Genomic DNA, 13,642 nt, shown 5'->3' with positions numbered 1-13,642 from the left:
TCCAAGTGCCCCACCCTGATTCACGGTGTTGGTAGAATAAACAAGCTGACTTGTCCGCACTTAAAAAAATTGTAATGATGGTAAGGCCTTCAATTGGCGAGCAAAATATGGGTTGGCCAAAAAATGATGCTATAGCAAGACCTTCAATTGGTGAGCAAAATATGAAATAACCGTTAAAACCTAAACTCTTGCATTTCCAACACATTAGTGTGCTCGCTCTCTCTCTCTCTCTCTGCCTGCATACGCACACAGTTTAAATATAAGCTCCCGCCATCCTTCTCTTTCTTTCATTCCTTTTCGGCACTTGTTTGTGGGCATTTCTTCCTTCATGCGACTGTTCTGTGTTGATGTATACAACTCGAGCGCGCGTGTAGAAAGCGAGTATGGACTCCAGGCGACCTCCTCTTTTACAAACACAGGCAGGAGGGCACCCTCCCAGACAGCATCTGCCGCTCCCACCACCACATACGGCTATGGGTCCTCGCCCATCTTCTTTCTCTGGTGGCCCTTCCCCTCCCCTGTCAGGCCATGAGCGCAATAACATGGCCCTTTATAATCGCCCTTCAGGTATGCATGTCATGTACTCATTTTACATGCATAATTTCCTAGCTCTTTAGCTCTGACTGCTTCTTATGTTTTCTTCTGTTCAGATGGTCCGAGCTTCACAAAGCTTTTCGTAAGTTCCCTTCCTCGCAACATCTTGGAAGAGGAGGTAGGTTTCTGAACTTCATTCATACCATTTGCAAATTGTTTCTACTTATGAGATGGTAATGCGGCATATAGAGGTGTATTCAATGCAAAAGGAAAGGAATTCTCCGTATTAATGCTAATTTAAGACTGTAAGGTTTTGATTCTTGAAATTTATGTAATGCATGTCAAATTGTCAAATAAGGATCAAGAGAGGATATTCCTTTCTGTTCAATTGTGAGAAAATCACAACAGGGTTTCTTGGATTTTGTTTGGTAGTTCCAAATTATACGAAGTCTTCAGAGACCTGCATAAAGCTTATTATGTTCATGCAAGAGGCACACATTTCATTTTCAAAATTTAAAGTGGAGATGTTTCAACAAGAGCATGCTTCTCATTACACAGTTTGCTACTTTTGGTCCATTTTGTGCCCCAAGGTTTTGCTCAAATGCATGGCACATTAGCCTTTGGAATGTGGGAGGCGTGTTTGTCATCCCAAATAGATTATCTAGGTTGGAGTGTGCATTACTTTTGTTTCAACCCACTGTCTGGGTCCATCGGTGGCCAATTCAAATGCTTTATTCTAGTTATCTTCAACCTTAGAAAGAAAAAAATCGTTGATAAAATGCTCTTTCAAAAAAAGGATACAAGTTTTTTTCTATTGAGTTGTGAAAGGATTAGTAGCATGCGTATAGATCAGATATGTGGAGCGCTAGATGTGCAAATTGTGCATCAGAAACTTTGCATTGTTTTGTAGGTACCTAATAAGTGACTTTAGATTGAAGGGTTTTTAAGTGGACCAACTTCTACACTATTCAGTTAATATAAAAGGACATGTGGGGCAGCTTGTAGTCGTTATCAGAAGGAGTAGCATTAGTAGTAGCACTCAGCCCCTAGCACTGACGCCTACATGAGTACCTCCCTTAACCTAGTGTTTTCAGCAAACATCCCCTGCATTGACATTTTTGCACGAGCAGCCCAAGCATCAACGTTTTCCCCTCTAGGTAGCCTTAAACCCGTACCTGCATAGGTGCCCCTATCCTAGAATTCTCCCTAGGGCTTGGTTTTAGCACCCCTAGGAATCCCTTTTTGCATTAGATTTAGCACCCCCTTATGCATGCATTTTCAGCCATTAGGGTTGTCTGTGTTTTTCAGCCTAAGACCCTCTAGGCCTTGCATTTTTAGGTTCATCACTTACCTCTCCTTAGGCACTTGTTCATCAGCCCTAGTCTAGCCTCATCTTCATCATCAACACCGGATCCTGCATGTGGCATTCAATCATCAGATTTCAGCTTTAGCCTCATCAGCCCTAGTCTAGCCTCATCTTCATCATCAGCACCATATCCTGCGTGTGGCATTCAATCATCGGATTTCAGCTTTAGCCTCATCAGATGAGTTCATGATCATCTCCATATCATCCGGCATTGATCCATCCACATCAGCTACAATCATATCTTGAAGGTGCATCAGACAATCGGCAGTTCTCCCCTCAAGTTTGGTCACTTTGAAGGTACCCGCATATGCATCAACATAATGTACGAGGTTGTAATACCAGTTGTGCAATGAGAAGTGAATATTGCTTCATCTACGGATTGGGGTGCGCTTGAGAGGGTTGGTTGGGACCCCATCGTTGTGCCGTTCTCTCTCTCTCTCTCTCTCTCTCTCTCTCTCTCTCTCTTGCGCGCGCGTTGACACTCACACATCTCTTGGTCTCTCTCTCTCTCTCAATCCAAGAGGGTCGTGATTAAATTGACATAAGGTAGCTTTGGAACATGTCTCTCTTATTCCATGGTGCTCGCCGCTTGGTATACATAATATTGAAGTTTTGAAGATCCTACTAGCAAATTGAGTATTTATTCATTGAACGATGGGTGATTACAAATCTATTAATCTTTTGATACAATACGTTGGGCACAATATAATTTATTAAATATGCACATATCGCTGTTAATATGCATGCATACATATAGTATGTATGTGTTTACACAGAGAAACATGCACTATACGTATGTATGTATGGACACGTGTGTATACATCCATGTACATGTATGCTTGCATGTGGCCGCTTGAGTTATGTAGCGCTCTTGGAAGCGCTCTGTAGTAGGCTCCAAGGAGCTAAGTATTCATAGAAACATGGGATGGGGGATGGGAACAAGAATGGAAACAAGATTGGGGACACGGACGAGGCAAAAGGTTGGTTTGATTTGTTTTAAACATACGTGATTTACATTTAGAGACCAACACATTGAGCACAAATTGTGCTAAAAAGTTATTAGTAAAAGGCTACAATGGAGCACCGATGGCATGATAACAAACCCGAGTGTGCAAACTAGACAAAATGGCATAATGGAAGGGAAGCCCAAGTGTACACTCCATACCAAATGGGAAAATGGTAGAATTCCAAGATATAAGAAGGCTAGTAGCAAAATAGTGGGGCAAAAGTCGAGAGACTAGGGACTAGCCTCGCCTAGGCAAGAGACTACAGAAGGGTGCAGCAGTCCTTGGTTGCGGGTTGGCGACGTGTACACGTGCTAAACAGGGATCTTAGACAGAGTCAAGGTTTGTGTGAGCACTTAGCCTCTTTCATGTCTGTTTTGGCCATTTTCTCATTTTTGTGGATGAGGCTATGTTTGTCTCTTGGGAATTGTATGAGCTTTTTGCCAGTTGACCTACCCCTTGCATACTTATCTATGTGGTTGGGGTTGCCCTCTGTCCCTTGTCTTGTCATTTGTGGAGTTTACCATCTAGAGTTATTGAGCTTGGTAGCCTTTCATCTGTCTGTCTCCATCCCTCGTGTCTCCCTCATTTGCCATTGTCTCTCTTTCTCTCTCTTGTTCGTTGTGCACTTTGAATGGTATAATATAGGCCCATACGGGGCCCATACATGCTAGGTTTGCAATCGCCATTATGTGAATTGTTGTCTCTTCTTTATCGTTATGCTCTTGGGGCTTTGTATTTTGGATTTCAAGGCCTCTTCTACAGTCTACTACCCTCTTGCGAGCGCCACCCTCTCCCACTCGAGCATCCCCTTCTATTGCCCTATTGTCTAATATATCGCCCTCCTTTTTGTCGGAATGGGTATTGGAAGGTGGAGAATCGATGACACAAACCTCCGACCGGTGCACAAGAAGAGGGTGTGGGTATCTCTAGCAATGGACAGCCCTCTGCACAACCTCTAGATAAACCTGTAGATCAGCCCAACACAAGCATAAGATAGGGGAGGGCGATGGCAAAACGTTGAGAGAGAGAGAGAGAGAGAGAGAGAGAGAGAGAGAGAGAGAGAGAGAGAGAGAGAGAGAGAGAGAGAGAGAGAGATGAAATGATATATTAACGTCTTCAAAAGGCCAAAATGACCTATGAGACCATCAGATACAAAGTGGTGAATCTAATACAATGTCTGAAGTACAAGTACAAAAAGTATTGAATGTAAAAAATGAAATTGAAAATGAAGTGTGAAATGTGAAATGTGAAAATGTAGAATAGGCCCTCAATGACAATTCTGGGTGTCGTGCTAGAATGCCTCTGATCTTCTGCTGGAGTCTCCGTCGATGGAGTGTGCTCTTGTGTCTCGGTCGTGGTCGTCTCGATCTCCCGAGCTCAGTCGCCCTGTCAATGAGGGTGCCTCTGGTATGACTGTGGGTACAACCCTGTGCTGGTGGTTGGTCTCCTGGCTCCCTCGATCCAAAGAAATCTGTGATCTGTCTTTGTGACTGTCGTACTCCATGTCTCCTCAACAGACTATCTCTATGTCGGTGTAGCTCAAGTAGATATAAGCCAAGGCATCTCTGATCCTGATACCTCATGACTCTATCTAGGGGTCCAAAACCCTCCCTGAATAAGCAATGAAAGCGCCCCCGTATCTCATAATACACAGTGCAGTGGCATATGTAGTGTAGCTCTGTCTCTAGCTCTCTACCGCATAGTTGGCATATCCTAGACTCCGGTGGTATCCCTCTGAATCTACCCGTCTCAATCTCCAGCTGGTGTGAGGATGTGCGAATCTGACCAATAGCACATCGCAGGCCATGAGACAAATGAGTGTCCATGTAGCTCGGACGAGTCACAAACCCATCACCTGAAAGTTGGAGAAGATGCTCTTTGTAGAAAGCCATCTTCGTGCCCAACTCCTGCATCGGCTCTACCCATGTCCTCGTGGTGTCCAACTGTATAAGATTTTGACGAATGAGTCTAGTGATCTCCGTCCGTGTGACTGGCATGGAGGGTGCATCTAGGGAATACTGAAAGGGAGGCAATCTATCCATGCTAAGACCATGCCTCTGAAACCATGAGGTCATCTGCGCAGACCAACATGATGCGTCTCCCTGCATCGCTAACTGTCTAGAGGACTCAAGAGCCAATCTAGTATATCTGCCTCTATGTGTATCCCATAGACTGTGCATAAAGGACACTGATCTGGTAAGAGCCTCAATCTCTATAGGAGGGGCGGCTACCTCCGCTCGAATAATCGCATGTGGTACGGAGGCCTTGGCTCTAATCATCCGGGATATCATAAATACCAAGGGTCTCTCCATGTTCCTCCAACTGTCATGATTCACAAATGGTCCGCAAACCTGGACTCCATAAAGCATAGCTGAAGCAACCAAAGTATCAAAGAGCCATAGCTTTGTTCGTGGTTCTTGAAACTGAACATGTGAATACATCCTCTCTAGCCCTCCCAATGCCGCATAGGCTCTGAACAGTCTAGTCTCTGTTGCTCTCCTCAGAGTAAACCTCGGTCCCGTGAATACCACCCCCAGATATGTAATATTCATCTGTGTACTCCACAGTGTCTTGACCATAACGAGTGTAGGTGCCGATCTCTTGACCACTGTGGTGTGGTGTTAAACACCATAACCTTGGTTTTACCAAGGTTCACAGACAGTCCACTATCCTCTGCAAAGTTGTGCAATGCATCCAACTGTCTCTGCATGCCCTCTGGCGACTCTGATATCAACACAATATCATCGGTATATAATAATAAAGGGATCCACGTCCTTGCTAGCTGAGCGCCTCTGTCACCCTCTCTGTCAATGTAGTCAGAGACCTCATCTACATACATACCAAAAAGTGTAGGGGACAAAGGACACCCCTGTTTCACTCCAATAGTGGGATGAACAATGTCAAAAATCCCCTCAAGAGTGCGTACCTGGCCAGTCATTGAGCTGTATAAAGCCATGATCCCCCATATGATCTCTGTGGGTACTCCCAGCTTCAGTAGCTTGTGCATCAATCTGGCCCTCGGCACTGTGTCAAATGCTTTGCGGAAGTCCACAAAGCAACAATACATCCGTCTCCCATGTGCCCGACCCTCCTGAATATGGTCCAAAGTGGAGAAACCCCTCCTGAATCCAGCCTGTCCTGCTGCTCGTATGTCCTCATTTTCTGCCTATTTACTCAGTTGCTGTTCAAGAGTGGATGCATACAATCGTGCCAATGTGTGCCCTATCATAATAGTACGGTAGTTCCCTGGCACCGTGGGGTTCCCTGCCTTGAATAGGGGTACAATAGTAGATAATCTCCAGGACTCGGGTAGTCCCTCACACATGACACGGTTAAACAACTGCGCAAGAACCTCTGACAGTAAATCTCTAGCATGTATCAAGTGCTCTGCCACCAAACCATCATGATCATATGCTCTCCTAGTCCTCATCTTGTCGATGGCGTTCTTCACCATCTCAGTGGTAAAGAAGGTACTAGTGGCTGGACATGGCTCTAGAGGGTCTGGTAATGGTGGTTGCCCAGGTACTGTATATAATGATGTTGCATACTGACCCCAAATCTCGGGAGAAGTAATCACTGGAGGAGGTGAGTGCTCATGGAAGAGACGCCAGGCCTCACCTGAATCTCGACTCAAAAAGAGTTGATACAAATCACGTTCCATCTGGGCTAAAAAGGCCCGCTTCTTCCGTCACACTAAACGCCGAAGGGCAATCCGAGACTGTCTATATGTAATGACTCCAAGTATAAGCTCGCTCTGAATCTGAACTCTCATCTCTCTACACTCCTCATCATACCAACTATTCTGAGGCATGTTCCCAGAACGTCTTCTCTGATCTGGTTGAGTGTGTGGGTATGCCTCTGCTGCTGCCCCATGCAAGATCTCCGTCAATAAAGTGGTGATCTCCTCCACGGTATATACAGGCTCGCTATCAGTACAATATCATCTGCATACAACAACAAAGGGATCCATGACCCTGCAAGTTGAGCACCTCTGTCATCCTCTCTATCAATGTAATCTGATATCTCATCTATGTACATACCAAATAAAGTAGGGGACAGTGGGCATCCCTGCTTTACTCGAACGATGGAATGAACAATGTCGGAATCCCCTTCTGGAGTACGTACATAACCAGTTACTGACCCATATAACGCCATGATCCCCCAAATAATCTCTTTGGGGACCCCTAACTCTTGCATCCTGCGCATCAATCTGGCCCTTGGTACTGTATCAGAAGCTTTCCGAAAATCCACAAAGCAACAATACATCCTTCTCCTGCTTGCTCTTCCTTCCTCAATAATGGCTCTGAGCGTAAGAATATGATCTAAAGTGGAATAACCCCTCCTGAATCCAGCTTGTCCTGTTGCCCTTATGCCCTCATTCTCTGCCCATCTACTCAATTTTTGTTCAAGAATGGATGCGTACAGTCAGGTCAATGTGTGACCTACCATAATGCTACGGTAGTTCCCGAGTATCATAGGATCCCCTGACTTGAAAATAGGTACGATAGTAGATAATTTTTAAGATTCAGGTAATCCTTCACACATGACCCGATTAAACAGACGAGCAAGGACTTCTGAGAGTAGATCCCTGGCATGGATCAGATATTCTGCTACTAAACCATCATGATGATATGCTCTTCTTGTCTTCATCTTATCAATGGCTTTTTTCACCATTTCCGTAGCAAAGAAAGTACTAGTAGCAGGGCATGGCTCTAGCAGGTCTGGTAATGGAGGCTGTCCAGATACCATATATAATGATGTTACATATTGACCCCAAATCTCACGAGAAGTAATCGTCGGAGGCGGTGAGTGCTCCTGAAATCAACGCCAGGCCTCATGTGAGTCCTGACTCAAGAAGAGCTGATATAAATCCTTCTCCAGTTTGTCTAAAAATGCCCTTTTCTTGCGACGTACTATACGCCGAAGAGCAATCCGAGACTACTTATATGTGATGATCCCAAGTGTAAGCTCTTTCTGGACCTGGGTTCTCGTGTCTCTGCATTCCTCGTCATACCAACTGTTTTGAGGCATGTTCCCAGATCCTCTCTTTTGATCAGGTTGAGTATGTGGGTATGCCTCTAGTGCTCCTCCATGTAGTGTCTCTGTTAACTGAGAAGTAATCTCCTCTACAGTATATACTGGCTCGGCTGCCCACATCCTATTATAGATCTTTTCCACATAGACTAAATCAGTCTCTGGCGTGAAAGTATATCTTGTGTGTGTCTTCTTCCTTTGTACTTGAGAGGCATTGTATTGGAAGGAGATTGATAAGGTCAAGAGAGCATGATCCACTGCAATCCCAACCGGTCTGGATTTCACCTTAAAGTCCTCGATACTAGAAATAAAGCTTGGTGAAGTCATGACATAATCCACTGTACTGGCCCCATGCCTGTGCGGGAAGCATGTGAATCCCCCAGATAAAGGGAAATTGTCTAGACCATTAAGTATGGCCAAACCATGTATAGTTGCCATCTCCATGAGATGTCTCATATTCAGTGTGTTCTTTATCTTGTGAGTTTCTAGTAAGCCTCTCTGTGATAAATCCACTTCTTTGAGCATTTCCTCAGAAGTATCATAGAATACTGCTTGAGAGTTGGCCGTTCTGGCATTAAAGTTTGCTAAGAGAACGATGTCTCCATCTCTAGAGAACTCCCATATGTCATTATTCAATGTGGAGAAAGGGGATTGTCCTTTAGGTGAGGAGTAGACTGATGTACTTGGAGGGAAGTAGCATATAGCGATATATAGAAATCTACCTGTCTCAGCTCTCATTCTCACCCACATATACCTTGCTTGCTCATCTTTCTTGATAATCTGTAGTAGTGGTTTCAGCTCCTCTTTAAATAAGACTGCTAGTCCTCCTGAACCCCGGCTACCGCGTAGAGATCTCTTGTCTGGTCGACCAGCTGTTTCCCATAAATAACCCTTCACATGTGGCATAAGCTGTCCCGGTATCTGGTGTGTCTCTGAGTAGAAAACTATGTCTCTGTCCCTAAAGCTGTCTTCAAAGGCACCTACATCTAGCCTATACGATCCATTACAATTCCAGGCCGCTATCCGGAGCGTCGCCCCATAGGTCTCGCACCGTCATGATGAGCGCTTTTCTAGAACCACTACTTTCCCTCCTCTATAAAAGGCGATTTTCCCCTTTTCTCTTGCTGCCCTGATCTCTGGCATCAACTCTTGCATGTGTGCCACTTGTGCCAATGTAAGGTCATCTCCCAGGAAAATACCGGTTTTCTTAAGAGTTGGCCTCTTCTTTAGAAATTCTTTCCTTATTTCTATATTCGGGAAGCGGAGAATAAGTGCCCTATCCTTTACGTTTCCCTTCTCATCGATTCCTTTCTTGCCCACTCTCCATGCACTTGTGTGAGTAGGCTTTGTGATGCCCATGCGTTGTAGCAGTTCCTTCACTTCTTCATCTACATTCTCTTTGTCTTTGACTCCTGTGACCCACACATGCAGAGCCCGATTCTTCCTTTTCTGCTCTTCCTCAATGGTCATATTAATAATGGTGGAGGTAGGTGTGGTCTCGAGCATCTGGGCCTTCCCTTTCTTCGCATCCTCAATCCATTTCTCTGCTTCATGAACCTTTTCTTGTGTCTTAAAAAGACGTTCCGCCCATGAAGATGCCGTTTTCGATTTCTGTTCATCTCCTTTCCGTAGAGCTTTCATCTGATCCTTCATGTCCTCGAGCTCCTTCAGCACCGAAGGTTGGTCGTCTGTCTTCTCCTTGGTTGTAGATTTGCAAGCCGCAAGTTCTCCGTTTAGCTCCTCGATTATTGCATCTTTTTCCCCCATGTGCTTTTCCATATTTGTTCTCCATGCTTCAAAACTTGCTACTGCCTCATTGAGTTTCTTTTGCATAACGCATTCTGTTACATTTACTTCGGCCTTGATTAGGTTTCGTAGTTCCGTTTTCAAGATCTGAATTTCCTCATTCTGTATCCCCCGGATCTCTCTCCTTAGTTCTCTCATCATGTCTCCATACATGGAGTTCCTGTAGCTCTCAGCGCTCGCGTGCATTTCGTTCCTGATGTCATCCCTCATATAGTTTAGCTCTGATTTGAGCATCACTTGGACCTTCTCCATCATTAGCTCCTCATGTATCCTGGAGGTTTTCCCAACTCGTAAGGATCTTGGTGGTAGTACAGTATCTCTGTTTCTTCGTTTAAATGTAGTTGTTGTTTTTTTTTGGGCGGTGTAACTATCTACACCCAGCCCTTCCCCTTCGGTAGGCGGATCCATCGAACCCGAGCCACAAATGTGGGGTAGGGTACTAGGGTACTAGGGTGAGGGACTGAGAATATGGCAAAACTTAAAAGTTTAACTTAAAACTTAAAAGTCTTTAAACTTTAACGTAGGAGGTATGAGGCTCCTCTACGCGTAGATAAATGCAAAAGAATGGGGGTGCCGGGGCGTGCGGGCAGGACTTTCTACGCGTAGAGGAGCTTGTAGAACTGCTCCTGCTCGCCTTCTGACTTGCACTATCTTCAGACCTGTGCGGTTTTCAGCACCTGCGTGCCATTGAAACCTTCGCGAGCTGGCTGTCCATAGCATTCTGCGACGCTCTTCGCAACAGGCGGCCATCAGCGCTGTACAGAGAGTTGAGGGTGACTACGCAGGGGCAAAACCACAGCGCTGAGGGCTTTCTGCTCCAAGAAAATTGCGTAGAGCTCATGCAGGTCAAGACGCTCAGATCCCGTAGGCAGGAGAGGTCGTGTAGGTAGGTCAGGTCGCGTAGCTCAGTTCGCGCAGGCAGGAGAGGTCAGGTCGCGTAGCGCGTGGTCAGACATACACAAGCGAGAGAGAGAGAGAGAGAGAGAGAGAGAGAGAGAGAGAGAGAGAGAGAGAGAGAGAGAGAGAGAGAGAGAGAGAGAGAGAGATGAATGAAATGAAATGTTATATTAACGTCTTCAGAAGGCCAAAATGACCTATGAGACCAAAAAGTTACAATTGATGAATCTGATACCATGTCTGAGTACGGAAATTACAAAGTTACAAAGAACTAACACTAAGACGCTAAGGGGAAAGGAAATGGGGGGGTTGGGGGGGGGGGGGTTTGTGGGTTCATATGAAATTTCTCATAGGTCGTTGCCGGATCTCATCGACCTCCTCCATGGTCAGTACTCTGGTTGGGCGTCTTGTATGTCGAGCTAGAGTGATCTGTATCTTCTGTTGCAGCCTTCGTCGGTAGTGGGAGGTTGTGGATGTCTGGATCTGCCAAGTTCCGTGGCTCGATCAAGCAGTGTACCTCTAGTATGAGTAGGCTCTGAGATTTGTTGTAATGACTGCTCCGTTGGCTCTCCTCTGGCTGGTGTAAAGAAATCTGTGATTCGTCTCTAGGATCGTCTTTCCTCTGATGTTCTCAGCAAGCTCTCCCTAAGTTTGTGCAGCTCTAGCAGGAACAATCCGAGACACCTCCGATCCTTGTATCTCATGACTCTAGAAAAAGGTCCGAACCCTTCTCTGAACAGGCAGTGGAAGCGGCCGCGTATCTCATAGTATGCCGGGCAGTGACATGTGTAGTGCAGCTTTGTCTCTGGCTCTAAGTTGCATAGGTGACATATCCTAGCTCCTGCCGGCACCCCTCGAAATCGGCAGTCTCGATTTGGAGCTGATGTGAGGATGTGCGTATCTGTCAAATAGCGCATCTTATCCCATGAGATAAGTGTGTGTCCATGTATGTAGGTCTAGTCACAAAGCCGTCCTCCGTGAGTTGGAGAAGATGCTCTCTGTAGAAGGCCATCTTCATGCCCAACTCCTGTGTCGGCTGTACCCATGTGCTCTTGGTATTTAGTTGAATCAGATCTTGACGTATGAGTCTGGTGATCTCTGCCCGTGTGAGAGACAGGGAGGGTGCATCCAGGGAGTATTGAAGCGGAGGTAATCTATCCATCTTGACACCATGCAACTGAAACCATGCTGTCATCTGTCCATACCAACATGCTGTATTGCCTTGTAGAGCTAGTTGTCGAGATGACTCCAAGGCAACCCGAGCGTATCTGTCCCTGGGGAGCTGTCCCTGGGGAGATCCCATAGACTGTGCATAAAAGAAACTGATCTCGTCAACGCCTCCACCACGATAGGGGGGGAGGCTAGCTGGGCTCGGATAATCTCATGTGGTACTGAGGCCTTAGCCCGAATCATCCGAGCGATCATAGAGACCAAAGGCCTCTCCATACATCTCCATCCATCTGTGTTGCCAGATCTCCCATGGTGGTCTACTAATGGTCCCCATACCTGAACTCCATAGAGCATAGCTGGAGTCACTAGAGTGTCAAAAAGCCAAAGCTTTGTTCGCGGTTCTTGAAACTGAACCTGCGAACACATCCTCTCCAGTCCTCCCAAAGCTACATATGCTCTCGTCAGTCTAGTCTCTGATGCTCTCCTTAGTGAAAAACACCGGTGCACCAAAGACTACCCGAAGATAAGTATATGCATCTGTGTACTCCACAGTCTCTTGGCACATACATAAATGTGCGTGCCGACCTCCTGACCCACTATGGTGTGGTGTTGAACACCATAACCTTGGTTTTCCCCAGATTGACAGACAATCCACTGTCACGAGCAAATGTATGCAGAGCATCCAAGTGAAGCTGCATCCGCTCTGGTAAGTCAGAAATCAGCACAATATCATCAGCATATAGTAACAACGGAATCCATGTCCCTGCCAGCTGAGCCCCCCGTCCCCTTGATGCTCTACATAGTCCGAAAACTCATCCACATACATCCCAAAAAGAGTCGGGGATAGGGGGCATCCCTGCTTTACTCCAATATTGGAGAGGACCATGTCTGACATTCCCTCGGTGGTGCGTATCCCCCATCACTTTCCTGTATAGAGCCAGAATCCCCCAAATCAGCTCTGTAGGCACACCCATGTCCTGTAATCTGCGTATGAGTCTAGCTCTCGGCACTGTGTCGAAAGCTTTGCGGAAATCCACAAAGCTACAATAGATCCTCTTGCCATGGTGTCTACCCTCCTCAATAATAGCTCTGAGTGTCAGAATCTGGTCAAGAGTGGAGAAACCTCTCCTGAAACCTGCTTGCCCTGGTGCTCTTATGCCCTCTCGCTCTGCCCATCTACTTAGCTCTTGTTCAAGAATGGATGCATATAGGCTAGCTAATGTGTGACCAACCATGATGGTGTGATAATTCTCAAGAATCATGGGATCTCCGGACCTGAAAATAGGCACAATCGTGGACATACTCTCTCACTCTTAGTCATTCATCTTCTCTACAAATTTTAGGTTCTCCTTGCTACAGGTACATCTCTCCCCGCAGTATCCTTATTGCCTACGGGCAAGAATAGGGCATAAGAGGGAAACTCTCTTCTCTTCTCTTCCCTTCTCTTCTCTCATATCTACATTTTACACATACTGGAGTTATCCTAAATGAATAATCCACATGATGATAATTTCTATCGCTTTCACTCTATACGTCAGAGAAGCCTTCATACATGGCTCGATTAAACATCATAGCCAGGAGCTCTGCGAGCATATCCCTGGCATGGATGAAGTGCTCTGCTACGAGACCATCATGATCATGTGCTCTCCTTGTCTTCATCCTGTCAATAGCTTTCCTTACCCTCTCGGCAGTAAAGAAAGAACATGTCTCCGGGCATGTCTCTAGTGGGTCCGGTAGAGGTGGTTGTCCTGATGCTGTGTAGAGAGATGTGGCATATTCCTCCTATGTCTCAATGGAGGTGACCGCTGGTGGTGGTGAGTGTTTGTGG

The 13,642-nt window shown here is 45.9% G+C and overlaps 1 protein-coding gene across 4 annotated transcripts in view; it reads left to right on the top strand.

Annotated features, from left to right (window-relative positions):
- Window positions 1–205: 205 nt before the first annotated feature.
- LOC147433447 (uncharacterized) overlaps window positions 206–13,642 on the top strand; it is a 128,508-nt gene continuing 115,071 nt past the window's right edge. The window contains exons 1-2 of one of the 4 annotated variants that reach the window (XM_086490123.1): window positions 206–567; window positions 651–712. In XM_086490123.1, the coding sequence (XP_086346249.1) occupies window positions 384–567; window positions 651–712 (246 nt within the window). In that variant the 5' untranslated portion in view covers window positions 206–383. The remainder of the gene's footprint in view (window positions 568–650; window positions 713–13,642) is intronic. The other 3 variants (XM_086490125.1, XM_086490124.1, XM_086490126.1) reach the window with 3 other exon arrangements.

This window comes from Adiantum capillus-veneris, chromosome 19, assembly GCF_014529385.1.
Source record: "Adiantum capillus-veneris isolate H3 chromosome 19, ASM1452938v2, whole genome shotgun sequence".
Classification (NCBI taxonomy): Eukaryota; Viridiplantae; Streptophyta; class Polypodiopsida; order Polypodiales; family Pteridaceae; genus Adiantum; species Adiantum capillus-veneris.
The sequence above is the reverse complement of the archived record's forward strand: the minus strand, read 5'-3'. Positions and strand labels throughout refer to the sequence as shown.